The sequence below is a fragment of the Pseudopipra pipra genome, chromosome 2, assembly GCF_036250125.1.
Source record: "Pseudopipra pipra isolate bDixPip1 chromosome 2, bDixPip1.hap1, whole genome shotgun sequence".
Classification (NCBI taxonomy): Eukaryota; Metazoa; Chordata; class Aves; order Passeriformes; family Pipridae; genus Pseudopipra; species Pseudopipra pipra.
The window spans coordinates 31,619,295-31,635,256 of record NC_087550.1 but is presented as its reverse complement, the minus strand read 5'-3'; the positions used below and the strand labels follow the sequence as shown (position 1 = coordinate 31,635,256).

Here is a 15,962-nt window from a genome sequence, read left to right as displayed (position 1 = left end):
GGGGACCCTAAAGCTACAACTCTTGTTGAATATAGTGCTTTTTCTCTGCAAAGCACTGTAATAAAACCTATTTATTCCCCAAATCCAATTCAAGTAAATTGAGTGTTGGTCCTCAACTCAGGGCAGAACAAGATTACTCCTGTAAATCTTCATCAGTATAAACATTCACGTGAACAATGATTTGTGTTTATGCAAAAGTACCAAGCCATTCCTTTAGTCTGTGTTTCACCAGAGCTTAGACTAGAACTGGAAGGTTAAAACCTGATTTGCTCAAGGGCAAGACTAACACCTTGTTATCTTTACCTTTGAGCATCTACATTTGAAACCCTTCCAGTCCAAACTCTTCCAGTAATTCATCCAAAAGCATCACAGGACAAGACAGTGTCCCCACAAAAAGTGATAGTGTTGACTGATGAATGGCACAGAAAGGGAAGGAAAACATAAGAACTGGATGAGGTGAGAGGCACAATTATTTGTATAATCAGTGCATTTTATGCTTTTGTTGGCAGTGGAAATACTCCTAAGAGAAGATGGGGTTTGATTCTTACTTTTACTTTCTACTTTTGCTTTGCCTAGTACAGTTTCTCATAGCTGCTCTTCCCACTGCAGTCAGTGGCAAAAAGTGTCATGGTCTTTGGCAGGAACAATCCTTCAGTTTGTCACATATGCTCTCCCAGATTTACCCTAATCAGGCTCTTTAAGTTCAGCTCCTTCTGACTGCCTGTCTGACTGGGGCTCCCGATGCGCATCACAGTCTACAGAATGCTCTCTGTGTATAAACAGGCCCATTCCTACCCATGGCCTGCCTGTTGCAGCCTGGCACCTGACACGCAGCACCTGTCAGAGTCTGCTTAAACACATAATAACACCTCTGGCTGCAGGTTATTTGCATTCTGTTGTTCATGTTAACATGACAGATTTTTGTTGCAACATTCATAACTGTGGAAACGCTCAATTATTCAGTCTCAGCCAGCTAAGATACTGCCCATAAAATCAGCCAGCACAATTGTGGGGCCATGAAAAGTCACAGCTAATTTGAAATTTTGTTAGCTCTCGGCTGATCTTGTTTACTGCAGAAGCTGTGTCTCAAAATCAGCCCTTTGCTTCTGTACAAAACTCTGATCCTTGACCCCTTATTGGTGCCGCATGGGGTTAGGTGAGGAACCTGGAAGCTAGACTGCACAGGACTCAAAGGAGGAATGAGACTGCTGTAGGATTTGTGAGCACTTTGCATCCAGCAAGCGCAGCAAAAACCCAAGGAATGCAGGAACAATATCCGTGTTGCTGCTGAAGAGTATTTTGTGTGATAGTAGTGGTTGTGAACATGAGAATAAGCTTTTGTTCTGGGGAGGGAATAGTTTAGAAGTAAGCTAGAAGATATGCCTCTCCTAATAAGCAGCAATGTTCAACAAGCACATAGTTTTTTCCTATCAGTTCGTGGCTAGTTGTGTGCCTTAGGATTGTAATCCATTTCTAGCGTTCAGGGAAGCCAGGGAGTCTGGACATGAAGACTGACAGGCAAGGAAGACAGTCACAGAACCTCTAGTTAATCAACACCTTCCCAGTCCCGCATGCTCAGGTGGTAAGGAGCATGTCCCATGTAACCAGTGACTCTAATGGTGTTTACCATTCCAGCCTTATTTGTGTCATAACACACCTGGAAAAGGTTCAGCTTATATGTTGGATTTTTGAGAACAAAATTACTTTTGGCTTGGATCCTGCAACTCCTTTTGTGGCAAATACCAGAAATAGGGATCCTCCAGCCAACTTGAAGGTCCAGGTAGGCAAGACAGAATGCTGTGTCCTCCACACTGACACCAGTAGCTCCAGATTTTAAAAATTTTGCGTTGGTTTGGTTGGATGTATTTTTTTGCATACTATGTAGACCTGATAAAAGATACGATTTTTAGGAACTGATGGGTCACAAGCAGTGTTTGAAAGCCAAGTAAATTTAGCTCATCTTAAATTTGGCATCTAGGTGACTATTTGTGGAAGGCAGTTATGATATTGAGTATCTCGTGAAATTCCTGAGTAGGGTCAGCATTTCCATCTGTTGTCATTATCTAATGTAGTTGTTCCAGTAGTTATAGTGAGAGTGTTTAAAGTCAGTTAATATCAGGTGTTTTCCAGCTGGTATTTATGCAAAGGACATACTTTTTAGGCCAAGGTCCTGCTCCAAGAAGGCACAGATAACTTTAGAGTTCAGCCCCTCCAAGAAGCAATGCTTCTGTGGAGGACAAGCTGAACATACATTGCAGATACAAACCTTTAATGAGAATTGTGGTTATTTCATTGGCTTGTGCTGACACTTCAGAGTCCTTTGGGACTGAAACAGATGTTTTGTGAACAGAAAATAAAAAGACAGTCTTGGCTCCCTGGGAGTTTACAGTCTAAGGTAGTGTTTTAAAGAGCTCACTAATGGGATTGGTGGATTTGTAATCTTTAAAACGAGTCAGAGCATCATTCTAAAAACAATATTGCAACTCTACCACAAGACACGAGCTAGATGAGTCATCCCAAAGTAAAACTCACTGACTAGTGATATACAGAGTGCAGATTATCTGATAAAAGTGGACTTGATCCCCTAAAATTTTATATTAGCTGAATAAATTGAAATTGGTTTATCCTCGGTGGCAGAAAAGGAAGGTTTTCTGCATGAGCCCATTCTCCTTCTTGTCCCTTTCTGAAGTGAATGAGACAGGGCTCACAAGATGACCTCCAGAGGTGCCATCCAGACTGATTTATTCTGTGATTACATGAGTCTTAGTGAAAGATGCAAACCATTGAACACATTATTTACCAGATGTGACAATGTCTTGCCAATGGCACCCTTTTCACAACAACAGTGGTTTGATTCACCCTGTGGTAACTCTGAGATTGCAAAAGGTGCAAAGGAAGTCTGACAGAAGGGTTTGGTTTTGTTTTATTTTTGACAGGACTGCCAGAAGGACAGGTATATGTATATAGGATGCATAAAAAGTGTCTAAGATGTAAAAACTCCTATGCATGGAAATAAGGAACACAAGAAATGTCTTAAAATCTGACTCAGTGACAGAACTCTGAATTAATATGTTAATTGGAAGGCATCCATGATTGAAGCTGTTTCTGAAGGGATCCCTTGGAACTGGTTGTTGTATTCAACCCTACTCAGCATTTTCATTATTGTCTTAGAATGTAGTTTAAATCTCTCCTGGTAAAATCTTCAGGTCACCTAAAGCTCAATATGGTGGTAAATAATGTACCCAGATCATTTTGGTGTAGGGATCTGACTCACATCGCTACAAGGTCACAGTCAAACAAAACGTGTCTTAATGCAGCAAAATGCAAGATAGCCCTGGGAACAAAGAAAGGATGTTATACAGGTGGATTGGGAGACTCTTGAGAAGCAATGACTCAGAATGGGATTTCAAGGTCACTAAAGATGATTGTTTCAACATGAGTTCTCAGTGCAAGGCTGTTGCAAAAACTCTACTGTGAACCTTAAAAGTATAAAAACCCAAAAGTTGGGAAGTGGTCTCTTTTCTGTGCCCAATATTGCTGCCGTGGTGCTGTGTCCAGTGTTGGTGTCCACACATAACAATAGATGTGAAATTACTGTAAAGAAATCGAAGGGTGTTATACACCAAAACAAGACACAGTCATGGGATACTGGAGTTAGACAAATCCAGCCTTGCAATGAGATGCAGTTTCCTAGCAGCAATTAAGCATTTTGAATAGCTTACTGGAGGAGGTGGTGGACTCACTGTAATCAGCTCTCTTTGATATATGAGATATCTTTCTAAAACACAGGCTTTAATCCAGTTCTGGGTGGGAAAAAAATTAACAGCCTGGAGGTATAAGAGGTCAGATAAGTTGATCATAGTAGCCTCTTTGACCCTAAAGCATATGAATTACCATAATCTCTTTACGCAGGACTTGAAGCTTTTCATGGAGTTAATTAAGCAACACATTTGTTCTCTGGACTGAAGTGCCATGGTCATATTATAGGTATATGTAAATAAGGGAGCTGCCACTTTTTAAAACCAAGAGCTGTATAAACGTGTCCATAACTAAGAACTTACAGTGCAGCCTACCTGTACTCTGGGAGCTGCTGAAGTTACAAATCTACATGGGGATCATGGGTCTATTTGGCTTTGCTGCTGCAAAAATTGGGATGCAAAAGCCATTAATCCCATGTTCACCTCCTTCTGTTACCTCTCTGAAAAATCTGCAGTGAGTTTTAAGGAAAATAAAACTTTATGCTTTTTAAATTTTGTAAGTGTTTTGTATTATGACTTCATATTGTTCTGTGAGATCATACCTTGCTATATTTTCCTTTGCTGCTGGTGCTGGCTTCTCACATTTGTTGTTGGATTGGACAATTAAAGCCTGAGTTTTATTTTGTTCTTATTTTATTTTTGCTTAATCCATGCAGGTCCCTGGACACCTTGCTCTTCATGGGTAGGGAGTTTCTTGCAAAAGTCACTTTATCGTCACTTTTCTGATGGATCCAGTGAGACATCTTAGGGCATGAGAAGTCACAGCTGTGTACAATGTCATTATATGACAACACCTTACAATTTACTGTAGGGCACCACTTGGATGATTTGTGAACCATACAGTAAAAAAAGCAAGAAAACTGTATTCAGATGGAGATATCACTATTTATGATCTGATTTGTAGCTTAACTCTTGCTGTTCTGCATGACTCAGACAAAAATAGCCGTTACATTTCCTAAGCTAGAGAAATGCTTTTTCCTGAAACTGTTGTTGGTATTAGAGGGGGCTGAGTAGGTAAATGCCATTTCAGCTCTTGAGGACGTTGATAAATTTAGGATATAGGATGTCAGTGACAAATGCCTCTGATGTAGTTATCCCCAACTTATTCCACACATTAGTTGAAAGGCTTACCTGCAGATGAATGCTCATCATTCCCACCTGTTCAAAACATTGTCTTTTCCATCTGTTCTTCAAACATTTATCTACAGTTTCCTGCAAAACATTTCCTTGCTGTCCTGCAGCTTCAGGTCCCAAAACGCATTTCTGATGCGTGGAAGAAAGACAATGCAATGAAGTATGGTACAGCTGGTTTGCCACACTCTCAGCCAAGTGTCTGTAGCCTTAGAAAACACTATTAATGTGTGGGAGAAAAAGACAACATTTTATCTTGCTTAACACTATAGTTGATATAGTAACAGTGTTGTTTTGTTGCTTCTTTTCTGTTTCTTTTTTTTTTTTTTTTAGGTAGGTAGCTGTAGATAAGCATATTACATCTAAGCAGGTCTATATTCTGTGAATGGTCTCTCAAACTCCATCTGAGACTTGACTTTCCAGAATCCTGCTGATCTAGTCATCTGCAGCAAGTAATTTCTTTAATGGGCAAATAAACCCTGATTAGTTCTTTTTCATTATCCCTAGTGATCAAGAGAAAAGGCCAATGGGTGAGCTGAAATTTTTTTTCTAGCAATTTTGCAAGGACTTATAAAGATGTAAAGATATCAGAACAGATAGAGGTAAGGATAACAGATGGGATTTCCCAAAGCACTTTGCTGGTCTAACACTGCTCCCATTATCATTAATGGCAGGTGCAGAGCACTTGTGAAAATGACTCACTGTGTGTGTGGGCTCATCTACATGGAGTAGATACTCATTGTGCTTTGACCTACTCGTAGACAGGAAGCGCTGGGAATCCTGACCGGGCTCGTTGTTCAGTTTTTTGTGTATGGGTAACTACATCAAATGATGTCTTACAGCACTAAAATCTTCCAAGAGTGGAACAGGTATAACTCAACAGAATCAAAGTCCATGATGTGTAAGCCATTGTAGGTACTAGCACAATAACAGATCAGATCCCATCCTATTTATATTACAGTAAATACAAAGTAATACCAGTAACACTGGAGAAACGACTTCTAGTTCATACTGGGTTTCATAGGTGAAACTGGGACAAAACTGAAGCTCACAAATAGTAACAGTGACAAACTGTCTTGTTTTAATTTACTGCTTCTTTGAAATAAACAATACATTATCCTGAAAACTCCAAATCTCCTTCAGGAGGAAACTACCTCTCAGGACAGTATTGCTCTCCTGGTATGTTCATCCCTTGCCTCTATGCTGAAATAGTTAGTAGATGCTAGCTGTAAAGGTGGTTTCTCTGATATATGGAGCTCCCAGGAATACACAGAGACCAACCACTCATTTCACATAGGTCTGTAAACAGCCATCACATGGTAATAATTTTCATTCACTGTCAAACTGTCTTACTTGAACTGATGAGTTGGAAGTGAAGGGCTCCATATCCCATTACCCCAGAACAAAAACATCCAGTTCCCTTATCAGATTTAAAGATCTGTCTCTACTACATGCTAACAACTTTTATTGCTAAATGTGATGCTTCATCAAACCTCTTTTGAGCTTTTTTTGTATTTCCTTTCCTGTCACTGTTTTTTCCTGAGCTGTCTGCAATGAGCAGTGACATCTCAAAATGAATGGGGGAATGTTGCTATGGTGGTGGGAGGGGAAGTGGTACTGTCTGTGTGTTTGATGGCTTGACAGATATGCAAACCCTCATTTTACTAGCGTACTCTCGGCAAGCTTTTTCATGTGTGTCCAGTGCTATTGTTGTTGTTATTATTAATTTAGTAGTGCTAAAAGTACAAGATTTATATCCTGAGAGTTTGAGTCATCTGTTACTCTGCGTCTGTATGGAATCAATGTGACAAAGGTCAAAGGAGATCAAACCCTCCCAGCAAAATCTTCCTTACTTTCTGTTCTGTTTTACTGGGATGTGTGTACTGATCTCTCTGCAGCCATGGTAGATACAGTGGCTTTATTCACTATTTAGTCCTGCTGAAAGCAAACCCGATAGCTTTGGTATGATGCAAGGTGTCTATGATTTGCCCAGGGAACAGGAGCAGTGTACAAAAGTCATACGTATATTGGCAGAAGAAAACAAAACAACCTTTTGGGGCTCTAGAATTATCACAGTGACTGAGATGTGGAATAGCACATCCTAGAATTAGCCTAAAATATGCTTTTTTAGGGTCTAATCTGTGAGTTTTCATATATTACATATTACTGCGTATTTATGTTACATATTAATACGTATTTTATGTTCTGTATTTTGACTTTCGGTGAATATGCCTTACTCTTTGTAGGTGAAAATCTGCATTTCTCTTTCGTCTGTGTTGGAAAGAGTTTTTGCACCCTGTAGTCTATAGCACTCCACATTACCATTGCTCTAAAATCTTTCTTACCCTTTTGCAGATGGCCTGGTGGATTGCATGGACCCAGATTGCTGCTTACAGCCGCTGTGCCATGTCAATGCGCTTTGCCTGGGCTCCCCAGACCCCCTGGATATCATCCAGGAGACACAAACCCCCATCTCCCAGCAGAGCTTGCATTCCTTCTATGATCGAATCAAGTTCCTGATTGGCAAGGACAGCACTCACGTCATCCCAGGAGACAATCCTTTTGAAGGCGGGTAAGTGAATTTTGGGTTTGATTCAGTAAGTGGTAAAGCATAAGCCACTTGGTCATTTTAAGACACGGAATGGCAGCAAGATGTAAAACATGGAAATTGTTTAAGTGAAGTAGATATCTGAAGAATTTTGTGGCTGATGTAGTTCGGCTGACTGTCTCCTCATCTGCAATTTCCTGCCAGCCAGTAAGACAAGATGCTTCTCTCCCAACCCATATGGACAGTTGCATCTTTCTTGAGTTTTCTTATTTCAAGGAGTGAAAGGCATCCGTTCAGCAGGGCTATTCTTGTTCAAATGACTGACATTGACCACAAGTATCTCCTAAACAGCAGTGACAGATCTTCTTCCACTGACAGAGCCAAAGGGAAGGAAACTAGAATGGTATTTGCAATCTATTGTGTGACTATTAGAGACCTGAAAAGAACTGAGGAAAATCACAACACCTAGGGACGGCTATTAGAATGATTTGCAATATAAAGAATCAGATTGAATACAGATTGATTTTAACACCAATACATTTTTTACCATCACAATGATCATCAAAAAACAGGAACTGGGAAAGAAAACTTTGAAAGGTCACTTCTGTGACTGCATCTCAACAATTTAAGTACATTCCTATCTGTCAGGGTCAGTCATCCCTTGAAATCATGTGCTTATAGCAGGGCACCTGGGATGTGAGATTCTTAGATCAGTGTCTGCCCTGAGGATTGCCTTTCAGAAGTAATGACCTTGATCCCAGAGATAGCTCTTAACACTTAAGTTTGGACTGTTGAATTTCACCCAGTCATGAACTGCTTACTTTCAGCTTTCCCACACACAGCAGTTAATAGGTTGGAACTGAAAATATACAACCCTCATGTTTGTATGGGTATTTATTTCAGCACTTACATCTCAACAGGCCTCTCAGACCCTTCTACATCCAACCTTTTGTGAAGGGACATTGACAGCATCCCTTGGGTACCACCACCTCCCATATATGGCCTTTTTTGGTACTCTACAGGCTGATCTCAGACATGAAGCACACCACTATCAGGGAATTGGCCTGATGTGATAGTTTCCCTGATATTTCTTGCTTCCAAGGCCTTTAAGGTCCAAGAAAGCTGACAACAGTGATTCAGACTATAAACAAACACTCCTTGTGTTTCAAACTGTTGTCCTTCATCAACATTCTGAAGATCCCAGGTACTGGATACTGAACAGTCCAGACTCTGGACTAAATGTTAGCACAGTGAATTCTCTACTGTCGGTTGTTGTGATTTGTTGCTGTAAAATCAGGCTTCAGAATATAAAATACATATGCTTATAATTTCATTTTTCTGATATATCTAGAGCTGCAATTCCTCATCATTTCCACAGAGGACTCTGGTATCAGGTCCATATGTATCCATTCTGATAGGTAGAGAGTTTTGGTAGACACATGTCTCTGTTTAATGAACTTTCCATACAACTAATAAACTATAGAAATATTCATACATATGCGATAAAAAAAACCAAAAAACTGCAGCTTCTCTTTGAAGGCTGCTTACATTCAACAGCACACAGAGATGGGGGAAAATAGTGGGAATTTCTAATTTGTTTGTGAGAGTGCCAGCGGAGGACCAACAGAAAGACTGTCATTTAGGGTCACATAAACTCCTACAGGAGTTACATGCGTTTGAGATTCAAAAAGAGCACCTGCTATCACAAATGTTTATCTGATATGTGAGGGAATGCAATGATTCAGATCAATAGGGATGGTTTTAATGATTACATTTTATTAAATGCAGTGGAACTAATTAATGGGGCTCCTTGTTGCATTTAAGTTAACACAAAGGATTATACAGAGTTAGCGAATTATTGAATTATTGAGGTTGCCATTTTCAAATTAGCAGCATTGGATGTGTGCTACTAAATATGGTCTACAGATATGTCACCTCAAGCTGCAATTGTATTGCATCTCTCAAGTTAAGTATCTTCATTCACAAGTGTGATTGCAAGTAACAGTGAAGGACCTCAACAAAAAGCATATTTTCCCCTGGAACAGCACAAAGTCCAGGCTTATCAGAGTTGTTAAAAATGCCATTACTCTTTTGGGATCTTAAAAGACATTGTGTGTTCCTGTTAGTTCTTAAAAGATTCTATAGATCTGGATAAACTCGACCACTGCAAGGGTTTTCTGCTTATTTGGCTTCTCTTTGTAATTTCAACTGCCTATTTCACTACCTAGAAAGCTGGACCTTTGAACAGCTGCCTCTTAATCACCCTGGAAGTGAGGGTGCTTCAGCAGTGGTCAGTGACTGATACATGGAGGAGCATGGACTGGGACCATCTGGGACCCAATTATTCTGGGCAAACAGGACTGCCTATATCTGCATGTGTGGATATGCCCTTTCTTCAGTAGTATTCTTGCTGTTGAATCTCCTCTAGTTGCTTTTACAACAGACAGGTGATAATATCCCTGTTATCCATGAAACTGCTCAGTGTCTCCATGAAGATCACAGCAGCAGCTGGGGGCAAGATGAACTGTTCTCGTCTCTCCTTCCAGCTGCTGGCTTAGAAGTTTGTCTGACAGGAGAGAGCTGTTCTTATGAAGGGCTCCAGCATCCTGCCTTAGGACAACCCTCTCCCATTGCTGCTGTGGTGATTCATGAAGCCATCTCCTTCTTGGTGTAGATCAGGACTGTAGATTGCTGGGCATGGAACGTCGTATGTCTTTCTGTCCCAACGCTGTCATCTTCATGGGGTAGGGTTGGAGTTGGGTCCATGCCACTTGCTGTGAGCAGTCCTTCATGAGCAGGCACCACAGAAGGGACATGGATCTCTGTATCCTGTGTGTTTGGTATCCTGCATAGGCACCTGTGGCACAGGCACACTCATCATTCAGGTCAGGAATTACGGTCCACTCCTGCGGGCTTTACTAGGTCATGGCTGGCTGATTATCACCCTGGGGGAACCTTGGCACATTTGCATCCCTGTAGAGCCTGTGTAGAAGCAGCAGCAGTGTGAAGAAAGTGACTGAATATCTCTGCAATAGATTTCCTGGGCTTCAAAATGCAGCTTAGCCACTCTTCAGAGAGAACAGCAGTGCAGATCACCTAATGGATACAAATAAATGAATGTCTCATGACAGCTAGCCTTTGAGTGAATTTATTATTGAATTACACTCCAGCTTTTTAAGAACAAGCTGAGCTGACAAGCTCTCTCACCACTTCAAAGGAAAAAGAAAGACAATGATAAATTACCCTGATGGATAAAGGTAAAGCCCTTGTCTCTTCCCAAATACCAGCAATTATATATTATTCATGTTTGGGAAGAAAAAATAATCATTGCCTATATTGAAATGAGTGTTTATGATGATAAAGCAAGTAGCTAAATTAAATTCTGAATGCACAGAATGTCTTTTCACATCATTTTGATGAACAGATAACAAGTACTCTTCCACTACTTGATCATTCTTGTATTGATTTTGAAACCACTTACTCTTGCTGTTTGCTTTGTTGTTTTTAAGACATTCTTAGTTGTCCATCACCATAAGGAGCAACACAAGATGCAGTGGTGTCAAGTTGTTGACTTTAAAGTAGGACATCTGATATATTTATTCTCTTCTGAGGGACAGTGTCAGAAAATGGCGAGAATAGGCTAAAGTCCCGATCCACAGAATCTGTTATGCTAAGTGTTGACACAGGCTAAAGTACCTAAGACGACCATGTGCAGAATTGGCACTTTTGTAAAGAAAATCTGAAATGAAATCAGGTGATTTTTAAGTAAGTGTGTTTTATATCCCTTCTTTTTTGGGACAGGTTGTGTATATCTACTTGCTGACAGCAGTATTAACCTGTACTGATTACTTGGGCAGCTAGAAATAACCATCTGAGTTATAATGAAACATCATAGAGCAGCATCTGATATCAGCTGCAAGAATAGTCCCTGATTGCCCTCAGGTCAGTAGTCTACATACAAAAAGTAGTTTTCCTGGTTTAAAATTCTGATCAGAATTGACTTTTCACAATTTTTTCCACTACTGAGTGACAAGGTGTCTGTAAACATGTCACTCCTCCTTCTTGTGTCCCCTCTGTGTGCGAGGCAGTACAACCTACCTTACTGATCCAGGTGGGGAGGATTACACAGCACTGTTAGAAGCTCAGAGAGACAGGTATGCTATAAATGCCTGTGTGCACTATTTTACTATAAATAAATAAATGTATGGAGGTTTTTTGGCAGAGTTAAACTGCATCTATCCCAAACCCCATCAAACCAAAATGCCGAGCATTGATCATGGCCAAAGAACAGCTAAGAAAATAGGGGAGGATTGAAATGCTTTATCAAAATGTTTTGGTAGCCCATCTGGCTCAGTTCTAAGTGTTGTGGAAGAATATTGCTATGTTATCTTAGTATCCTTAAAGGAGTTTGCCCAGAGAAGCTATGGCTGCCCCATCGCTGGAAGTGTTCAAGGCCAGGCTGGGTGGGGCTTTGAGCAGCCTTGTCAAGTAGAAGGTGTCCTGCCCATGGTAGGGGGGTTGGAACTACATGATCTGTAAGACCCCTTCCAACCCTAACTGTTCTATGATTCTATGAAGACATTCAAAGCACCTTCTCTTTTCCATTCTCACATTTCTTCCCACACCTTGAGGACTGTGGGTTCACCCCAGCAGATCTTTCTGAGGTTCCTTGCCAGGGAAACCAAAGTGCTCTGTCTTTTCTGTATTTTTTTCTCAAGAAAAGTATAACTTTGATACAGTGGCATAAGAAACACTTCTTTTCTAGTTGAAGACAAAGTTAAAAGTCAAAAACCCCAAACTTACCAGATATAGCTTTATCCTGATGATTTCTCCTGAGTTGACTAGTCCAGCCCATGGCTCTGGCCCTACTCCAGCCAGATGCTGGAGCTCCAGCTCCCTTGGGTGGCAGGAAATGCTTTGGGTCAGATGCACCCACTGAGCACAGGCATGCAGAGGCAATGAAGGAGCTTGTGGAGCTCAGCAGCTCCATGGGTTAGGACAGTTTGGAATTCTGCATCTGTTTAAGACTGTGTCATAGATATTAGGCAGAATCCAGCATTCCTGAGGGTGAGTACTTGTGGCACAGCATGGTACCTACACTGATGAAAGCAGAGTCACATTTTTCCATATTTTAAACCAAGCCAACACAGCACCTCTTCAAACCCTCTCCTTCCCAGCATTATTGTCTTCCAAAGGCATCATTCTGCTTTTGTTGTTTTCTGTTTAAACAACCTGCTTATTAGCTACAGATCAAAGCTTTATGACATATAGAATAGCAAGGAATTGTAAAATACTTACTGATTTTTATTTTGGTAATTATTCCTTTTAAGAGGAAAGCATACTTTTAAAACTTATCTTTTCAGTGTACAGGGCATATATATTTTCTTTCCAATGTTTTTCTTTTTCTTTTGATTTAAATTACATAGTGTGGCATTATTTCATCTTAAAGGGATTTTGAGTAGAGCATGGCATTATTTCTGTACATTAACTAATGCAATATGTGCAGCTACTTACTTGAACTTTGTGGAATTTGTACCCACGGGACTTAACGAAAGCAAAATTCCTATCCATATTTATGTTTTTTTCTATAGTGTAGATAGTGTAATCATGATGTAGTTATATTCCTCTTTCACAAGTGGCATAGGAGGAAGTTGATTGGACTCGATAATCTAATAGGTCTTTTCCAACCCTAATGATTCAATGACTCTGTAAGTCCTGTGTACAGTCATTAGAGAAACTTGGGTGCAGTTTTTAACAAATATTTTTGAAACACTGGATATTTATTACCAAGCACAAACTCCTGAGTTGGATCTTCCTAGTGTGATTTGGGCATGCTTCCAGGGTCTGGCAAGACAGCTGATAGAGATGCTGCACCATCCTGTACCTGGAATTAAAAGGTCTCAAGTGATACATGTCCCCCAAGGAGCTCTTGGAGTATGCAGAAGACAAATTTCAAGCCTTCAAAGCTTTCAGGCTTTGAAAAAAACCCTCGTAATGAGCTAAGTACCTCCTGGATTACAGAGGTGCTGACATGCACTTTTGGATTTAGGCATCTAAACTGTGCTGTAGGTGCTGATGTATTCTCTTGAATCTGCATATAGATACTTGATTAATATTTATTCAGTATTCAAAGTACTTTCCTGTGAAAAAAGAGCAGCCCTATCAGGAAGAGTCTGTCCTTAAAGTGTGACATTTATTTCCTAAATTGGTTAAAACCCACTACATAAGAAAGCAGTTTTAAAATCACAAACATAAAATCTTATATATTTTATTGAATAATTTTTTCCTAAATCTTTTGGATCATTACAAAGCTATCAGACATCTTATATGTAGTTAAAGAACTTTCAGAGCTCATTTTATAATTAACCTGGAAATAATGTCTTTTTCCTTCTCTTCTGCTCAGTTTTGCTTTCATGATGCCTCAGATTCAGTGGAAAGAAGTGCTTTTATTCTTGTTCTTCTACAGAACTGAATATGTGGCCATAGCTTACCAAATAAATACCAGATGTAAAATACTGTAATAATACAGAACTGGTAAGTTCTGCAGACATTTTTAGTGAAGACTTGGCATGAATACTTTATTCATCTCTGAAAGTTATTGCAGCATAAAGTCTTTACCTCTCACAGAAATAATGGTTATAGGATCATTTCTGAAAAATTATGAAATGAGCATAATTCAGTATTAGGTGGAAAAATTATCTTGCACCTTACATGCTACTGGACGCTTGACTTGGATTGAACAGACATAAAAAAGTATGAATGTGATTCTGTTTCTTTGGTATCTTATGCAAAACAAGAGAGTGTTTCTTTGGTTGTACTGAAGAAAAGGAGAGAATCATCAACTTTTAAAGCATTAGTCAACCACATTGGGGATAAAAGGATTCTTCACTGAAACTCTGCAGTAAAGCACAGCCCAACTTTATTATGTGTTGCATTTCCTATAAAACTCTGTTCTAAAATACTTTCATTTAAATAGTATAGTTGGAACCAGTTTTATTATTTCCCAGACATCATCAGTGTCTTTTCCTCTGCTGAGTAGCCTTCCCATATCCCTTATCCTCCCACCTCCCCATTACAGCTCAGCTGAAAAATCTTGGGATGTAAAAATAGCGAGTCAATGAGGCATAGAGGTAGACACAAGATGCTTTGGCTGGTAGGAGTGGGATGTCTTTCCAGCACTGGCCAGCTTGTTTGGCAGATCAAAGAGGAAGATTGTGCTTTTATAAAGAGAAAACGGACATACATCAAGAAGGTGAATAAAGTTCAATTCTTGGGAGAAGTTTTCAAAGCAATAAGGGCCTGAGCCTTTCAGGAAAGGAGCCAACAGGGAATTCTTTTGAGAGTGATGATCATTCCATCATGGGTTTTCGAGAAGTGGTCCTCATGCAATAAAGATACCTTCTTTTCCTTATGGAGGAGCTACAATTAGCAGTCACTAATATTGCTGAAAAAAAGATGATGACCAAGGTGATATTTAAGAACTATCAGTTTATAAGTCTTTGTGGAGCAGTGGGGAGCCTGAGAAACTGGACAACAGCTGGTCACAAAACCAAGCCCTTGCATGGATACTAAAACTAGCAGATGAAAAGGGCCCACTGGTTTGATACTGTCAAGTTAGACCAGGTCTAAAGAGCAACAAGAATAGAATCTGCATCTAGAGGTGTTATTATATTGATTAATAAGCACTTTGCTTTTTAACTTCAAATACCAACTTCACTAGACACATTTATAAAAGTATCCAAGCATTATGCAGTGTTTTCCCTGTCCTTTAGCAATTTAAGTAATGGGTTTCCATTGGGGCTTTTCATTCACTCAGCTTTACTGTATGTATTGTGGAATATCTAAAAGGTTTTAGAAGGCTTCTTGGGAAAGATTAACAGCTGAGGACCATGTTCACATAATCATCCTCATCTCTTGATCCTTCAGTGATGGGACCTTATAAATAGGTTCACTGAGTAAGTTAAACAAACAGACCAGGTACTGTTTCTTGCTGCAAACAATTTAGAGCTGACTATCTTTTACTGAGCCTATTCAGAGCTCTTATAAACTTTGCTCCGCATGACACATTCTCTTTCTCCAGGGTCCTTGTTCCATCAGCTCCTCACAAAGCTGAGTGGCAGGATCTGACGTAAACCAGTCTCTCAGTGCCACTTTAGCAAGTCCCCATCTGGGATATGGTCAAACATTAGTCCCTTTGTCAGATTGACATGGGCATTCTGGTGCTTCCCTCACTGTGAACTCCTCAGATTAGCCTAATTCAGATATACAATGGTTTGGGGTGAAAGGGATTTTTAAAGGCTGTCATCCAACCCCGTTTCCATGAGCAGGGACATTTTTAACTGGATTAGGTTACTTAAAGCCCCATCCAGCCTGACCTTGAATATTTCCAGGGATGGGGCAGCCAGCACCTCTCCACACAGCCTTTGCTAATGTTTTTACACCCTTATTGTAAACTACTTCTTCCTTGAATTTAGTCCGAATCTACCCTCTTTCAGTTTAAAACCATTACCCCATGTCCTAATGCA

The 15,962-nt window shown here is 40.0% G+C and overlaps 1 protein-coding gene across 18 annotated transcripts in view; it reads left to right on the top strand.

Moving 5' to 3' along the window:
• TENM4 (teneurin transmembrane protein 4) overlaps positions 1–15,962 on the top strand; it is a 1,582,078-nt gene that overhangs the window by 1,473,224 nt on the left and 92,892 nt on the right. For all 18 annotated transcript variants that reach the window (XM_064644892.1, XM_064644901.1, XM_064644900.1 and 15 more), the window contains one exon: positions 7,245–7,461. In XM_064644892.1, the coding sequence (XP_064500962.1) occupies positions 7,245–7,461 (217 nt within the window). The remainder of the gene's footprint in view (positions 1–7,244; positions 7,462–15,962) is intronic.